The sequence below is a fragment of the Aedes aegypti genome, chromosome 3 (assembly GCF_002204515.2).
Source record: "Aedes aegypti strain LVP_AGWG chromosome 3, AaegL5.0 Primary Assembly, whole genome shotgun sequence".
In the NCBI taxonomy this organism is placed as follows: Eukaryota; Metazoa; Arthropoda; class Insecta; order Diptera; family Culicidae; genus Aedes; species Aedes aegypti.
In genome coordinates, this window is record NC_035109.1 from 390,575,694 (window position 1) to 390,594,821 (window position 19,128).

Sequence of the window (19,128 nt, forward strand, 5' to 3'; positions counted from 1 at the left end):
CGGTGTCCATGAAGGAATACCATCGCTAGTTTTCGCCAACGGATCCATCGAAAAATCGAAGGCACGGACCCAAACAAGGATCGTAAAGGGAATAATAGTAGAAAAAATAGTACTGAAAAGTACTGTTTTTTATTTCAGCACTGAAAAGAACTGTTTTATTGCTTTAGGTAGTTTTTAAAAACTTCCAAGAGCAGAGAGAATTCGTGTACGCACAGCATGAAGGTACAATGCGCAATGCTCTTATTTTGTTTTATTATATCATCAAATGACGATGACATAATTAATCATTTCTTCTTGTTCATATTCTAGACTTCCACTCATAAGATCTCCAGTCCATTTCATCACATCTATCTGCTTGATCCACATGGTAGTCGATCTATTAGCAGAGGACCACGAGCACACAAAAGGGTTAATGGAAAACTCCGCACCAACAAGCTTTTTCTTCTCGCACTATTGCTTCATCAATCAGAGCGATGAAATTTAAACACTCGTGTGGGACAGCAAAGAAAAAGGGGCAACATTGTAGGTATATGTGTTGAGATGATGGGATCTTTACTGTGCGACCGAGACTTCAAGACCACCATCATCAACTCCGAGGATGGTGGTCAATACTGGCCGGAGGCAAACATAATAGAAAAATCGGAGAAAGATTTGCGAAGCTAAAAAAAGAACCGCACTGCCTGGTTGCCCAATGTTGCGGTAAAGTGGCTTCTTGGCACGGTGGCAAAAATAGCTTGTCTCGGCAGGAGGTCGATTGAGTAGCTGGCGGACAACTTCGGCAACAACAGGCCATGAAATATCCGTGGAATCGAACCGACTGAAAAAAATGGATGACAAAACGGTAATTGGAGACATTAGGTTGAAGGCGAATCGTTCTTCGTACGTACGGTCATGGAATCTAATGCAAACAAATTTGTGTAATGAATTAGCGAAGAGCAGTTGTTGCAGTTCTCGTAATGAACTTGAGCAAAAAGTGAGCTCAAGGAACTTGGAACATTTCATAAATAGATGTAACTGAACAAGAAAATAGTACTAAAGAAAACCATGGTCAGTTTGCCATGCAGATAAAAGCTTCTTGATGATTGATGAGGATAATAAAATGTACATTTTACATCACGCAAAACCGTTATATGGTTTGAAAATATTTTACATTGTCACTGTTCTGCCCATAACTGCAAAACAGTCACATTCGACATTTTTGACAAAATGAAGTTAATACCATGGAGAGTCATCAAATGATAAATACTTTGGATCAACTTACTGAAATCTGTGAGATTGTTCTAGAAAATTCGAAAAAAATACCATGTTGTTTTGTCTCATTGGTAATTGTAACCGCATAACAGTCACATTGAGATTATAAATGGGCCTAGTAATGTGATAGCAATGAAATTTCTATCAGAATTATTTTCTGACAATATGCGATATGAGTTGTACAAAATATCAGCCTCAAATAAGCACTTTTGAGTTCCTGGTAATTTTTAGAAACTTTAGTCTCCTCCCATACTGCCATAAAATGCACACTTGGTATTCCATTTACTCAATGCCTACTTTTGTCGAATGTTACAAATATGCAGTTATGGGCAGTGTTGTCGTCATCGAAATTTTAAAACAGTTTGAATGAATCGCAAGTTGTAACAAGTTTGATGAATAGCAGCTGCGAAACAGAGCCACAGAATAGAGGGACAATAAAACCCAATTTTCTCGCCATTCATTACCATTGCGGTATGTGTTTTACTTTACTGGGTTTGATAAACAATCCCATATGTAGCAAAAGTGCTCCCAGGTTTGAAGCTTGCTTAGATGGGTTTTATTATGCACTGTTATCCTCCCGATATATTCAGAGCTGTACCAGTAGACGATAATCATACTCTTATGATGTGTTGCGGATCATGTTTGTTACAGAGAGTGATAAGTGAGAGACCTCTACGTCTGCTTATTTGGATCCAAATGTTTTTTTTATTATTATAAATATCCAAAGAAACTAACATTAACCTAGGGACCTTATGTTTCCTCACTTTCTAACATGCTCAACTCCACAGAGTACACGCACAATTTCTCAACTTCCTGAAACAAGATGAATCAAATGAGATACGACCACCTGTCCTTCGGCATGTTCATTTCACTAAAGCTTTTCTTTTATTTTCCAATCTCTACCTTTTCAGGTTATGCAAACCGAAGGATGATCGTACTTTTCCCAGCCGCCCATTGCAACCGTTCGCCACCAGTCTGCTCTAGATAAAGTGCAACGCCCGTCACTGTCCAACCCAGCGACTAAAGCAGTCGCACCATTTAGTGGCGGCTTCGCAATAAACGCTATCCGATGCGGCTCCCGAAGTGCTTATTGTAAGAAAACAAAACCAGAGCAAAATGAAGTGAAGTGCGGTTGTAAAACAAAACTATGTTTGTTCGGTTTGGGGCGAACAACGTCCGAAGTTGCTTGTTTTATCTCCTGGTGCGTAAGTGAAAATGAAGCAATGAAATAAGGGTAAATGCAGCTCACGGTGTGTTTGAAACCGTTGTTAACGAAAATAAATGACCATCAATTCTGCACACATCTCTCGAAAGACATGTTATCCCAGCAGCCTTTCCGTGGATTTGAAATGATTTCATCGAAGGAAATAAAAATTTTATGAATTGAAGATTCATAAGTCTTTTTCATAGGAGATTTCTATGTTCTAAATTAAAGATATCGTACGGTGCATCATTTATTATTTCATAAACAAATCATATATTTATCATGTTTACTTTCAGCATTCAAAATATCTGATATCTAAGCATTGTGCATGTGGAAATTAAATAATTTCCTAGGGGAAAATATGAATTACAATGGTTTGTGTTTCTACTATTATCTCCAAAAAGCTTACTTTAAGACTCATTTATACGCATATGTCAATCCAAAGGGCTCTATCAGTAAAACTCAAATGCCCATGAGATTTTCACTTAATATTCAGAAGATAAAGCATTTGAGCAACTGCTCTGTAAATTTAACTACAGCATTGAACAATACAAAATAATCAACTTGGGTAGGCTAGATCTCATTTATTTATTGACTGATTTGAATGCAATTTTCATACTGCGTCTGACAGAGCTTGAGTTCTGATATGTTTTTGAGTAGCGGGAGATCCCCTAATACCGGAGAAGTCGAAAAAGTGAGACACCATGGTCCAATCAAAATGGTATATTAGAAGAAAAGAAAGCTATTGTGGAGAGTAATGTTTGCGTAGAATAACACATCCTTGAAATATGCATGCCTTTTCAAAAGTAGAGATGTTTGAAAATCTTTAAATTGTTGACGTATCGCTTTAAATTTGAACCTTATTAGTAATTATTTTGAATACGGCAAAATTGCTTGGATCTCGCACGCATGATCGAATATAATCATTATTTGAAAGTATGAATGTATTTTGTACAATATTAAAACTAAATGTGGACTATCCACAATTTTGGTGTTTGACAACCAATCCCCCAATTTCGGACATCTTGATTTGTTATATGATATATTTACAAATTTTGCACCAGTGTCTCGAAATATATTCATTTTTCATGGATTCCGTCGATCATCGTATCAGACATGCAAAAAAACTAAAAAGAATTAGCATTCCGAACAACATAGTAAAATGTGTTAGTTTTCGTCATATATGAAAGACATCTTTCAAACTAAATAAAACTCAAGTTTTTCTTGTAAATGTTGCTTCCTGGAGTAAAAATATTCGAAGATGTACAATTTTACAAAAATTGAGCTATTTTCAGATTGTGATAAATATTGGAAGCCACCTTTTATCAACAGGATCAAAAACAGGAAAACCAATATTTTTTTAAATTATTTAAAATTCAAAAAATGTCATATATCTGGGAAATGGAGTTCCAGAGATTGTCCTGAAGGAATTTTTAGAGGAATTGCCTTAAGATCTTTTTTATTATTATTTAATTATCCGAAAATACTGTTAAAATTATGTAACTAATGAAATCTTAAATATTCTGCAAGCTTCTATGACGAAAATCATATGGAATGCGTCAAGAAATTCCCAGGAAAATATCTAAAACGTCTTTTTGCAAGTTACTTTAGAGAAATCCTTGGAAAATCGCTACCCACGGCAAGGTTTGGAGTTGTTCTTAGTGAAATTCCTGCTAAAATCCTTGAACAACTCCTGGGATGCTTCCTTTGGGATTTCATCGAAAACCTTTGCAGTCCGTCACTAAATAGTCATTGCAGGAGCTCTAAGAGATATCTTTGGAGATTTGGAGTCTTAGGATAAATTTCATCAAAAGTTACAAGAGAAAACTGTGTTCGAGAGATCTTTGAAGCAGTTTATGAGAATATTCATAGTTGAATTTCTAGAGTAATCAGAAGCAATTTCTCAATGAATATCTCGAGAAATTATTTAAAAATATTATAAGATATCCGGGCGAATTATACAATGATTAAAAAAAAGTTGAAGTGATTTATAGAAAAATATAATTCCTGAAGCAGATTTCCGAATATAATCCCCGGCCAAGTTAAGGAATGCATGAAGATTGCATTTTTTTTTAATCAAAAAATACACAGAAAAATCCACAAAGGTGTCGTCTTAGTATCCGCAATGCAGTATCCATATCATATGCAAGTATCTGCATGCAGTGCTGTTAAATGTCAAAATTTTGAAAAAAATGCTTGTAGCACTTTCTTATGGGGGAAACAGCATCAGTGGAGGGACATTTCGCATAAGAACGTTTTGCATAAGAACGTTTGGTATAATTAGTTTGAAATTCCTTCTTCAAAATGCTCCTGTTCTTCTTTATGCGAATTGTCCATTATGCCAAACGCCCGTTTATGAAACGTCCTTATGAGGAAAGTCTTTATGTGTAATGACCCACCTCCTTTAGCATCAGCAGATACTGCAGCATTTATTTTTTTTCCGTTAGCCTTTTCCACGAAAAGTAATTCAATTCATTTTTTTTATTCTAGTGATATTCATGACATTTAACAGCACTGCTTATAGGACTTCATGTTACCTTCCTAGTTTGTTCTTAACAGCTCTACCACATTTGACATAAAGCCATTTGGCATAATTTAGAAAAAAAAATCTTTTCGCATTTCAAAACGTTCATTTCAAAGCTTGCAATGTTTTCTAAGACATGTAAAGCATTTTTCAAAAAAGAAAACATATTGACCACGATTTTTAGTCCAAAGAAGTTAATGTGAAGTATAAGGAATAACTTAAAGAACGACTCGTTGCTTATTTTAAAAGTAGATTACGGAGACATTCCAAACAGAGCTACTCTCGCATTTAATAAATTCGCAAAGTGAGCATTTGAGGCTGATGACAAAAGCATCAGCAATGTTAAGTCACATCTGAGGTTAACCTTATCGCTGAAGAGATATCATGTAGATGGAGTTCCAACCATATAGGATAATTGATTTCAATACAGAATCGTAAGCAAGTCAGTGTAGTTAAACACAAACACCGAACCGGATCGTTGCGTAAAATTTGGCCAAATGAAAGAATGGGCTCAAGCTATGAATTTCCATGTACGCCTGTGTACTTGATTTGAATCTTTTTAGTTTAACGAATATCTATATGAGAAATTGAAGTGGTAGAAGTAGAAGTCTCCAGTCTTCGCTCTTATATTTGCAAAATTGCGCAGCCCCATTGTTCCAATTTTTCAAAATAAAAAATTATGCGTTGGTGCACTCTAATTAACTCATATTAGTACCTAAATTTCACCTTCTTCAAACATGAGCTGTTCTTTTGAGTTTGTAGTTTAGCGAATCTTAATTTTTATACCGTGCTGCAGTGCTGAGTTTCCTCGGCGTAGAGAATTATTTGTAACACGGACATGACTTCTCCATTGCTAAAAAATGAATTTGGTTTCATTATAGATCTTTCAGCTTCATTTCCAAACAAATAACCAGCAGCAAAAATCAACTACTAAATGCCACATGAACAAATATTCAAAAAAAAAAAATATTTTTTGCTCTATGCAAAACAGTTTTCATCGAAATAATTTCTAGCGGATTACATTACTCCTCAATAAAAGTTCAAAACAAACATAACGCAATGAATTTATAAAATACTCGCTAATTGTAGTACACATCAAAATAGGCAAGATTTTTAGCCGTTCAACAATAGTCGAATTACCCTACTGAATTATTACCCGTGTATCAATTGATTTTTGAGGCAATTCAATGCAAAGCATCTCTATTGAGATTTTCCCTCTTTCATTGGCTTTTCTTAATATTTAGTTTAAGCGTCTTCATAAGAAACAAAAAAATCAATTTAATTTTAAGGCTAGGCTAGATAATTTCATATAACTACAACAAAATTCGTGGTATCCAAGCCACGGTCAAAAGTCGAGCTACAGCATTATCACAGATAAGTGAAAACAGAGCATTATTAGATTGATTGAAGCGAGCTCACTTTATGATGCCAAATTTTATGCTTCTCATATAACTTCTTCATGAGCGACACGAAAAAGTATTCCTTGCACAAGTGTGACTTGGAAGGCGCCGGTCGGAACTCGGAAGAGATTCTATTCTATTGTCTTGAGTCGAAGATGACATACATTGGATTTATCGAGTTGAAAGTTGAGAAAAATAACTTGTGGAAATGTATTCTTCGAATTATGCCAAATGGCCGTTATGCCAAACGGCGATTATGCCAAATGACCATTATGCCAAATGGCGTTATGCCAAATGACCATTATGCCAAATGGCGTTATGCCAATCGACATTACGCCAAATGGGGTAGAGCCGTTCTTTGCGATGGTAGGTCATTTAACATAAAGCCGCTTGTTATAAAGTCGATTGGCATAATGGTCAATTGACATAAATCCATTTGGCACAACGGTCATTTGGCATAATAAGTCTGAAACCAAGGATTTATGAAGGTGACATTTGTTTATACCGGTTTTTTTTAATCCCACTGACGACATTAGGCTTATTTTGTAATTATTTGGTACCAATCAAAAATACGCCTAATTCAACAATCCTATGCTGTGTGAATAAACTCATGGATTGCCGATAGTTGAGAATATATTGCAAATAGTATATTATTTTTCACCCAGAAATTGGGCAGTATTCTTTCAAATAAAAATTGTTGTTTTGAGTTGCGCTATCGGAAAAAATAGTGGCTCTGAAGCATATAATATAATTATCTCCAATGTGCCCTCCTTTTGAACGTAGACTGTTCTTTAGAGTTATATTGTTATAAGACAATATTTTGTGAAGCCTCATTTTTTTATGTTTTGCTATTTCATTCATTATTTTTATATTTTGCTCATTATTTCAAGCTATGCTGTTAGAATGCTTTATATCATGTTAATATTTCGACACACATTTATTTGTACAAACACTAATTCTTGTTTCGAAAAATGCTCGAAAAATAATTCTTTCAACTACAAATTTTACCTTCTTTCAAAAATAGGCAGTTCTTTTGATTCCAACAACTCTCCCTCACTCGATATCGTGTATATCGATATTTTCCCTTTCTCGATGGAATGCGCGGTCCCTTCTATCTTGGCATGCTTCGATACCTCTGTAAGTCAATACCTCTCCAACTCGATGCGATCTGTTTGAGTTTCCCATGTGAGTTTATGTCTCTAACTCGATATTTTCATGAAATATCTCAAATGTGCTCCAAATGTTAATAATTTTCATTAAATTTAATATTATGATTACATTGATAGTATTAATTTCTAAGTGATACAATTTTTAATTTTTGCAGTCCAATAAAAATATGTCACATAGGTAAATGTGGTTAAATTTTACTATTTTCACGTTAAAATCACTATTCTGAATGTATTTCGTCAAAAAAATAAATAAATTAAAAGTTAAAACTTTGAAAAATATGTGTTCTAAATCTTGATTAGGAGTAAATCGATGGTCCCTTCAATATCGAGTTAGGAAGAGTTGACTGTATTGTGTTTGAATAAGCTCATTTTAATTCACTCATTATGCCAAACGGCTCTTATGCCAAACAGCCATTGTGCCAAACGATCATTATGCCAAACGACTTTATGTCAAATGACCTTATGCCAAACGACTTTATACCTAACGGGTTACAAACGTTCTTTGTCATGAAGCTATTCATTGTGGTTAGAAGAAAGCTCTCAGAGCATCTTGAGAAATTACTGAAGAAATCTAAAAAACAGAAGAAGACCGGACGAACATCACAAGGAATTAAAAAAAAAGTTGTTGTGATTTAGAAAATTTTATAATTCTTGAAGCAAATTCCCGGATATAATCCCTTGTCAAGTTTGGGTATGCATAAAGAAAGCATTCTTCCAAAATCACATACAACTCCATGAACGTGTCTTAGATGGATAATTGTAGTACTAAGGAATTGCAGGTATCGCAGACAAGTTTTTTCCCGCAAATCTTCTTTGGTTGATAGATGTCTGATTGTTTCCTCCAAAAAATATTCAAGAAATTTGTCAAGACGAAGTTATTGTTTGTAGTGGAAGTGGTGGTAAAATGAACAGGGGTGGTAAAATGAACACCGTTCCTTTTACCGAGAAAAACTAATTTAGATGAATTTTTATCACGCACGGACGATTTAGAGCATAAATCTGAGTGTTCGAGTTGATACGTAGGTCAATAGAAGTGAAAATATTAACGAAAACTAAGATTTTAAAAAACCACGTTTGAAAATAAGAATTGACGTAACTTTTAGCTCGGAAGACTTGAGGTATTTCAGTGAGGTGAATATCGTTATGATATGATGCCAAATCTGATATCTTTAAAATTCTTTTTGAATGGGTTACAATCATTAATGGATGTATTTTCGGTGGAACAATGAAAATTTTCAGAAATATTTGTTTTGCTCGCGTTTTTTGCATGGTGTTCGTTTTACCACCAGACGCTGTTCATTTTACCCACATAGTGCAGGTAAAATGAACATTTGCATCACTTTTTGATAGCGATGAAAATATGTGAAAAATTATCTATTTTAGTCTGAATCCATGTCGCTGCTACAGCTTACATCCTTATTTTGTGCGATAGAACTATACAAATTTCTCGTTTTTCTATCAGAAACAAGATGATTTCCTTAAGGTGTTCATTTTACCACCCCTTCCCCTATATGATTTTTAGTTGGACTCCAGGATTTTTCAACGAATTCTTCGATTCAACTTTATTTAAAAGATTCAATCTTTGTAAAACTCAAACACAAGATCAACTTAGGTAGCAAATCTGTTGGTTTTAATTTGGTTTTAAGTCGTTCAGGGAGGGCAGCAAGTAAAGCCCCACCGTCTGCCCCTCTGGCTTCGGCCATTTCAACTATATATGCTGTAGTAATTGATGAAGTGAGTTTGAATATCTTACGCACACATAAGCATACAAGTTTAGGGAGTGCATCTGTATAGATGACAACGAATCATTTTGCGAAATGGTAACAATGTTTTTTTTATGTTATGCCTTTTGTATTAGAAAAGTTTTCCATGTGTTGCTATTTCGCGAAAAAGTCTATCACCGTGAAGACAGACACACTCATAAAACCGAATGCTCTCATGTGCGTGCGCTTTTAAATCTCATTTTCACCTTATATGTCTCAAATATTGGAATAAAAAAGTGGTATTTAAGATTTCCTGTAAATTTTATTGATTTTGAACGAAAAAACTGCTTTTGAAAATTTTGAAATCAATGACGTATCCTGCCCCCTTAATGGAAACTTTTTTTCATCGAGAGTCATCGTACCTGACACACGATATACAAATGCGAAAAAAGTAACTATGGTAATGAAAGCTCTTAGTTAACGATCAACGCTCCGTCATCGTAATCATCGTCAACATCAAAACTTCAAAAGCAGTTTTTCTGTTCAAAACTAAAAATTATTCGATGAAAATGTGTTCACTGTGTTTTGGTTGGAGAACAAAATACAGTGAACACATTTTGCTGTAAATTTTCTTGATTTTGAACGAAAAAACTGCTTTTGAAAATTCCGAAATAAATGACGGATCCTGCCCCCCTAATAACTTTGGAAGTGCTCTTAGAATACAAAGATAAACAGCAGGCTGCCCCAATGAGGGTGTAACACAAAAAAGAAGAAGAATGCTTAGCATCCTATGGGATATCATATCTTTCGGTGACATAATTGTAAGTCATGGTCATTTGTTTTTGTCAAGAGCAATTTTAGACACACCGTGTGTCAGTGGACCAGGAAAATGCAGTCCTTTCATTCAGTCTTTTGAATCTCTTTTTGATAGCTCCGATAGGGTCTCGGGTGATTAATGGAATAGTGGCCGCGGGCAAGTTCTCACACTAGCCACCACCTCTAACAGCAAGCGACTCTAGGACCATTCCACCGTTTGTGCGGTATCAAGATGAAGCAGTTCGCGGTAAAGCCACGTTCCGCGAGTAAGTGAGTGAAGAAGTGAGTTTACGCGGGTTCTTGGTTGTTTGCAAAGGAAGAAAGCTAAACGCGAAAAGAAAAAAATACCTACTCTCTGGTGGTGCCCCAAAGCAATCCAAAAAACCTCGTTGATCGCGTGTGTGCCCATTGGGTGAAAAATCGTCAGTGCGTGAGAGTGTTGGTTTCCGCGATCGTTTCCAAGGGAACTGGGCTGGAAAGCGTACCTACAAAGCATCAACCCAACCAACGGCGAAGAAAAGGGTGGTTGAGATTTCTCTTCTGGGCGACGAACATCGTCTAAAGTCTGCTCCGAGGGTGAAAAGAAGCTACCAAGCTGGGTTGCTGTCGGCGCCGGAAGTTTCGTCGAGTGGATAAATAGTTTCCAAATAAATGAGCTAAAGATGCCTTCCGGGTATCGAGCGAATGGGATTATTCATCCTGCTAATGGCCATATAAGTGAGTATCAAGTATTTTATTTGTGTGATCTTTTTTGCTTGTTTGTGTTTAAGCTTAGGATTTGTATAGGTGGAAGGCGGATATATAAACCAATGACAGAATGGATTACGCAGTATATGGTTAAGTACGTTGATGGTTTGCATCCAAGTTTATGTAATTCATGAACTATCAATTTTATAGTTCATGAAATACATAAACTTGGATGCAAACCATCAACGTACTTATGAATTGTATAAATCAATCATTAATGTTAGTATATTCAAATAAAAAGTCGGGAGTAACTGGAGTTATTCCCATGGGTCACTGGGTCAAATCGGGTAAGAAGGGCTTTTTTTGGAAAAAAAAAATTGTGACGAATTTCATTGATACAGTTTAAGGGAATTTGGTAAAAATAGTAAGGATCTACTGAAAACATCCTCGGAGGTACTTATGTATGTATCCTGAAAACATTTGTGACAATTCAAACATGTTCACGTACAAACACAAAGTATTCATTATAAATCGGATGTGCTTCAAACGATACGTAAAAGAGGAGCAAAACATAAAGTTGAAGATTTTGTACTACTGAACTCAGTTCGTCGTCATCCCATCGCCGTAATCTCGCAGTGGGAGCCTGCGTCTTATACGACCCAATCCCTAATTGCCATCATCCAGCAGCCCCCAAAAGCCATTACTCTCGCTCGAATCCGCCATAAAACGATCACGAAAAAAGCAAAAACAAATCCGCTGGAATCATCATTGGAGCACCGTTCTGTTGCTGCTGCTTCACCCACATTAGTCTCGCCGTGTTTGGATTTCACGCAACCGAAAAACTCAGCGTTCGAGAAATTCCTCGCGTCATCGGGTTTCTCGTACACGGATGGAAAATTGTTAAAATTGAACAATAATAATGTCTGTTGCATTTATTGGTTTTTTGTACATTTATTTTAAGGCATAATAGCTTTTACATAATTGGTAAGTTATAATAATTCGATTTTTTCATTCTACGTGCAAAGTTTTCAAATTAAATCTTGTAGATAAAATTGATTTCATAATAATCATTATGAATCAAAATGAATTTCAATTGCTATATCCTCAATGTTTTGTAAAAATAAGAATAATTGATGTTATCGTTGAAGAAAAATGTTCACCAGAATAACGTATAATAATAACCTGTGATTGCAGAATCTTAATTTTTTTTATGAATTATATTTTTTCCGGTGCCTTTATCAACATGAATGCGTCTTAAAAGGGACTCGGATGAAATGAACAAATAAAATTGTTTTCATTCAACATTTCTCAATCCCAAAGACACCAACCTTAAATGGTTCGAGATTCAATTATCAATCGAATTTGAATAATTTGAGGAATGTTGTTTAAATATAAACATATAAAAATAAGGTGAAAAGCTAACAATTTTACAATTTAATATGAGTATTGTTGAAAATAGAAGAAATTTTTTTTTTGTAAATTGTAAATAATAAAGCTGTCATATTTGACACGTCGCCAGCGTTTTTGTTATATTTCTTGTGTTTCAATAACAAAATCCTTTTTGAAATACCATAATCCTGTATTGTTAAAACAACAACAAAATTTATTACAGCCCAAACAATGTGAAATTAAATTTATGACAAATATTGTAGATTTTACAATAGTTTTCTCTGTGTGTAGATGTCTACGCCGCAGGACCACTCTCATCAACGATCTCTCGAACGAACACTGAATTGCTGCCGCGTGTCCTCTTGATATTAGCGAAAACAACGTGCTTGATCGCGCACTTTGATGATATTCGTGTGTCAAGAGCAAGGTCGTAAAATCACGAAGGTCATTGTCGTTTCGGGCACGGAGGGAAAGAAATGAGGGAAGAGAAGTTGATATTTTTTTAGTGTAATTAGCTGAAGAGGGCCCAGATAAACGTAGCGGTAAAGGCGCAACTATTCTGAAAGACCACGCAGAGGGTCATGGATTCGAATCCCACCGGTCGAGGATCTTTTCGGACTGGACATTTTTTCTCGACTGGCATACCTGGCAAATATGGTGAATCGGTAAAGATAGCTCTCAATTAACAACCGTGGAAGTGCTCTTCAGCTTCAAAGCAGGTTCTGTCCCAGTTGAGACGTAACGCCAGAAATAAGAAGCATCAGCAACGAAACAAACTTGGTGGTGTATCATTACTTGCGAATTTGTCAAACTATCGTGCCAGCGAGCGATCGTTGATTGAGTCGGCGGCACACCCAAAGGGGGCGGAAACTCGAAACCGTTTGCTATACCAACAAACAGCTCGTAATTTGATTCATTTTGGCGCAGTCCCATTCATCAAAGATGATTATGGTGATCTGGTGCTATACAATCAAATCTGAATATCGACAGGGGAAAAGAGGCTACGTTTTTCTTCGATCAATGACCATCGGCGAATGATAATCATAGCCTTGGGATACGGCGCTTTTTGGGCAGGATCTCGGACAGTGCTTCCCAAACTTTTTTGACACTCGCCTTCTTGAGGTCAATAACTTTTTGAATCGCATTCAAAAATAGTAAGTCGATATGTGAATCAAAATCAAATTAAGTGCTATACCATTAAATTTAAACAAGACTTTGAATCCTTTGACAGATACGTACATATATTTTGACCTCAACTATAAGGTCGTCTTCAGTGTCGTGTACTAGAAGACGGTCTTATAGTGTAGTTTGAAGTACGCGTACTCATCAAATCTCGCATAATTTATGTTCTCGCCCTAAAAGCCATTGGTAACTATTTGTGTAGCTCGTTGTTTTTTGAGCATTTCAATAGATTTACACGTTTTTTAATAACTCTATCGTGAAGAAAGGATCATTCTCTACCTGCCAGTGGTGTTGGTTTGGATGCTTATTCATTAATTTGCTCAGAAACAACAAGCTACACACATGGTTACCAATGGCTTTTAGGGCGTTATCTCAGATTATGCGAGAAATGACCAATTCTAGATGAAATTACTGAATTTGATATTTATTTACTTACAGATATTGCACTAAACAGCTCAACGATTTGTTATCAGAGATTTGATCAAAAAAGTACGCTCAGTGCCGGATTTGGGTTTCGGGGGCCCGGGTCAGATCTCACAACGGGGGCCCTTTTATACAAAATTTAGCACGTTTTGGGATTCCACTAACCAACGTGTTGAATATGATTTCTGAACGAGATGGTCGGTCCAAAGATATGAGAGGCCCAAATGCAAAGTGGAGTATATGATATTTTCGATTGTGAGCTTTATACATTGAAAAATTTAACTGTTTCCAAACTTTCCAATAGTATTTTTAGGTAATTTTGCCGTCCAGAGGGAAAAATATAACAATTCGTAAAATATTGGCCTTTATATGGTCGGTGTTCAGATGGACTGGATTAAGTGTTTTGTTGTTAAAGGCTCCAAGAAAACGTACCTCTGCCATTCAGAATATCAAAATATTTGCATTAATTGCTATGATAATTCAACTTATCTATTTGATGACAAATTTGAATCGGAAAAATTAGAATTGATGTTGTCCTCAATGTATATTTAGAACGCCAAAATATGGTCTAGTCTTGTCTGTCTGAACACCGATCATATAATTTGTATGAAGTGAAAAATTGTTGAGCATGTTTAAAGTCGTTTTTTCCAAACTTTTTTTTGGTTTCCAGTTTGTCTCTGGTAAAAAAAAGGATTTACGGTACTGGCAAGAAAAAGTTCACAAAGGATGGTTTTCAAATAAAATGGTCAAGTTTGGAGATCTGCATCTCTGCTTCTCACAAACCGATTGACCTGAAATTTGAACTGCATGTTGAAAATTATTTCAAATTAGATCTGTGAATCCATCAAATTCTATGCAAAGGTGTCTAAGTTCTTAAAATTCGCCTATTTTGACAAAAATGTTCAAATTTTGATACTAAGATATTTTGAAAATAAATTACAAATTATGTGTCTCTAGTAGGGTTGCTGAATCTGATGCCGTTCTCGGAAATTTCCCAGCACGTCAAAATTTTCAGCTACAGGTCGCCAAAGTTGTATAAAACATTGGTTTTAATGATGTTAACCTAAAATTTTAAGTTGGTTGGTTTGACTTTATTAACGAGATTTTTAGCCCTGGGCTAGTTTATCTCGGAATTTTAAGTGTATTTCATCAAACTTTTTTGAGATCTTATCCACCAAGCATGCAAAAGAGGACTTAAACTTTTGTTTTAGATATATTGTGATTGAAATTTCACGATTAAATTTAGATTAAACCGATCTTTTTCAACATGCTTGCAGTCTCCATACAAAATTCTTCGTTTCTCTTATATAGAAAAATACAATACTTTTCTAAACCATCAAAAAATAACTTTTCCGAATCAAACATATTATAAACTTTGATAATAAGTATTGTTATATACATAAAGTTTGAATTATGTGGCAAATTAAGCAAATAAATTGTCTTACAATCTGCATGTATGTTGGCTGAAGTAGTCAATTTTTGCATTTTCAACAACCAATATCTCAAAAACTAGACGTAAACGGCAATGGATTCAGCAACCCTCAATTAACCCGTATAGGCCTCAGTGAAAGAAAAATTACTTAAACTCTCACCGCTCAGCGAATACTTAACGGATTTCAATTAAATTAATTAACTCATTACGCGTGGTAAAGATGGACAAATTATGGGTGAAATTATGGAAAAAAATCCACGTGCTCGGCTGGGATTTCAATTATTTTTTGTCAGTATGCTGGTACACATATCTAGTTTCTAAAAGTGGCCAAGGAATCTTGGGAATGTTCCTATGGCCGGAGTTATTGTGGTGGATGACTGGGTCAGGTCGGGTGACAAGGGTTTTGTGCTTCTGTGCCCCTGGAGGTAGGCATATTTCAAGTCACAGATAAATTCCAGAATCGGCTATAATGTGGTCACTATATCAAGTAGTTTTAAGAAAAACGCATCAGCGTAAACCCTCCGATAATCGATTAAGTTGAATAATTATGTCAACTGCATATGATTGATCCTACAAACGACCATTTTCGGGTTCCCGGGATGCCTCAAATTTATGATAAAGTGCACAATATGTATCTGAACATCTATGTCAAGCTTATGAAAATGCATTTTAGTGAACTATTATGTTTGATCTATACTTTCAAAGATTTGAAACGGTTTAATACCTACCAAATCTAGAGCCAGTTCTTCAGGACATTAAGCCCAAGTGGCCGCATCTGGTACATTCTAAACGGTGCTAAACTATTCATTTATAATGTTAAATATCGGACATTAATGATTCATGCAAATTAAAATGAATACCAATGGAAATAAATAAAGAAAGCTTTGCATGTCCCAAAAAATCGCCTTTTTCTACCCGACTTGACCCAGTGACCCACCGCAATAACTCCGGCTACAGGAGTATAACCGAGTTCCTCCGGCCATTTCTAGAAACTAGATATGTGGGCCAGTATACTGACAAAACATTATTTCAATCCGTAAAGTATCCGCTGAATGGTAAGAGTTTTAGTATTTATGCTTTCACTCAGGCCTATACGGGTTAAGTAAATAGAGGTATTTTGATGCTGGAGACAAAAACGTGTTCCGCAGTGTTTCCTACGTGACCTTTACACTTGACTAGAACAATATTTCGCAAAACACCACACGCGACGACCATTACTACCGATTGAATTTTGAATTCATTTTCACTTGACTTCATTGTAAAATGTTAATTCACAAATAATTCGAAACATTATAACATAAACAATAGTGTGGTCACTTGAACTGCTTAAACACTGAAGTTCACGGGAAATCTTCCGGATGAAGAAATGTATAACCATCAGCCTGGGCTGAACGTGGATCGCGATACGCAGAATGAAAGGGAAGCACGAGAGCGGAAAAAATGCGTCCGTACACGTGCACAGCACACTACGATCGCTGTTATTTTTAATTGCCTTAAAAGTCGTCCTTCAAGACTGTTTTTCCAATTTTGGGAACCACTATTCCAGAGTCTCTTTTGCATACTGGAGCAGATTATTTCAAGTTCTTCGGCAATCGCGAATCATCCTCATCATCCAAGATTCATTAGCTGTGTGAAACATTTCCATTCGTGGTAGGCTAATACCAAGCTATCAATTCGGAATAAATTTTATGGCTATTGATCGCTTGTTTATGGTGTTTGTACTCTCGCGATTGTTCCCATCCATTGAATGGGTTTGGCTCGAGTGGTCAGCCCGATAGCAGCCAATCGTCGTCGCTTGAGTTCGGGTCAGACGCACAGAGCCAAATGGGAAGATCGGGAGTGCCGCCTTTGGGGTATCTTCCCGTTCCCGATCAAACGCTTCGATGCCTCTCTCGGATTGCGAGATTTAGCTTCCTCCAAACTGCGGCACAGCGAGAGGCACACGCGTCTTTCGGAGCCATATGTTGAAGCGAGGCTTAAGTTAATGATGCTTTTATCGCATTTGAGTGACTATTATCGTAAATAGTTTGAAATTGAGATTGTTATTATACGCTCGTTGTGAGATTGGTGTGGCTTCTTGTTCGTTTTGTGCGGATTTGATCCTGTCGAGTCCTAAAAGGGCTTGGCCTATGGCACTTCTGTATGGGGCTTGAAGCAATAGCATGTGAGATTATGGGAATGCTAGAATGTACTCGTAAATAGTAGATTTATGTGCATGCAAACTATACGGATTTAGATTTACCGAGATTGGAATAACTTATTGCGTGTAAATAGTACACATCAAAATAAATGGAATTTCTAAAACAACATAATTGCCTCGCTAATGACTTTTATCGTTCGCATACCAAATATGATTTATGACAAAGCTTCAGGCGGTTTAGCACGGTGTAATCAGCTTTGTCGATTCCCAACAACCAAATAATCAATCAAGTTGTTTGTATCCAGCCCTAAACACCCAACAGGCTTGCTGAATCTTCAACGCGATGACGATCATCAAAATGTATAATCGTGACATCTGTCCTCTCGCACCTCTGGAATTTACGCAATCGCCATCCGTCGACTCGATATCCCCATTTGACTAGTTTGGAATTCTGCTGAGGCAAACAATCATAATATTCTTGTCTCTCTTGTGAAGAACCGCCAGTTGAATGGCGATAACTCGCGTCACGCACATCCAGTTTGGCGCTGGAATGGGGCTTGTTTTGGGAATGAATTTTTGGAAGCCGAATTTTGATGGAAACTATTCAAGTCACGCACGGAGTGCGAAAGATCTGACAATAATTTGAAACACCGATAGAAGATCTCGCAGCATATTATTGCTCAACAGATCTTTCTTGATAAGCACAGTTTTTTTTTTCAGATTTATGTGAAGAAGTGGAGGATATGTGAGACCTGTGGGGTCCAGATAACATTACAGTAAACGCACAACAAGACCAAACTGAGGGTCATGAGCTCAAATCCCATCGGTCGAGGACAATCTCCCTACCTGCCGCACGATATTCATATGCTAAAACAGTCAATTGGCAAAGACCGCTCTTAGTTAATAATTGTGGAAGCGCTTATAAGAACACTAAGCTGAGAAGCAGACTCAGTCTCCGCTGGGATATTATGCTAAAAATAAAACTTTATTTTTGCAATCATTTTTCGATTTTTTTGTGAATGGCCTAACCTACAGACCTATCTTTTAAAATAAATCATTTGAAAAAATCTCTTTGAACAAATAAAATTGATATGCTCTGATTCACCTTATTTTGTTACACTTGGTTTTCTAAGTTCAACCCAGAAAATTACCCAGGCATTCGAGAAGATATGCCTTACACAACGTCCAATCACAAGGATTTTTCCACCATCGCAAACTGAATCAATCATTAGGGCAGGAAAAATACCGCTCTCGCTTTCACAAATCATTCACACCATTATCCAGCAGCCTGCAATCTCCCGGCACCAAACTGTACTCTTAATCTAATCATTGCACTTGAGCAAATTAGTCTAGTCGCCTCTTTCAAAAGGGTGCACCCTTTCGCGACTAGAAAGGAAAAACTGTACTCGGATTGCACAATCTTTCACAATCCAATTGGTAGGGTAGAAGTATCGTTTTTTGGCGAGCCCGGACGTACTGCAAACATGTCAAATGAAAGCTTTCAAACCATATTAGATATCGGGAATGAATAGAACCCGGTGCTTGTACCCTACTGCTGCTGCTGTTGCACTGGAAACAAAATAAATCGATCGGTAGTCAATCATCGGCTCCAGCATCGGTGTGGACGACTACTGTCGGTGTGATAAAAGCAATTCAGCCTGCTCTCCCTTCAGTTGGACTACGGGGGCGATAGAGAAAATGGCCAAAAGAATAATTACCCACAGACAGCAGCCGCCATCAGATCGGCACCGACCAATCTAGGGTCCCACTCGATGGCGCACAGGTTTGCCCGCTGAAGTGTTGATAGG

General features: G+C 36.6%; 1 protein-coding gene across 3 annotated transcripts in view; it reads left to right on the top strand.

Moving 5' to 3' along the window:
* LOC5571620 (calpain-11) overlaps window positions 1–19,128 on the top strand; it is a 307,260-nt gene that overhangs the window by 26,241 nt on the left and 261,891 nt on the right. Inside the window, exons 2-3 of one of the 3 annotated variants that reach the window (XM_021854158.1) lie at window positions 2,163–2,452; window positions 10,183–10,784. In XM_021854158.1, the coding sequence (XP_021709850.1) occupies window positions 10,730–10,784 (55 nt within the window). In that variant the 5' untranslated portion in view covers window positions 2,163–2,452; window positions 10,183–10,729. Of the gene's footprint in view, window positions 1–2,162; window positions 2,486–10,182; window positions 10,785–19,128 lie in introns of all 3 variants that reach the window. The other 2 variants (XM_021854159.1, XM_021854160.1) reach the window with 2 other exon arrangements.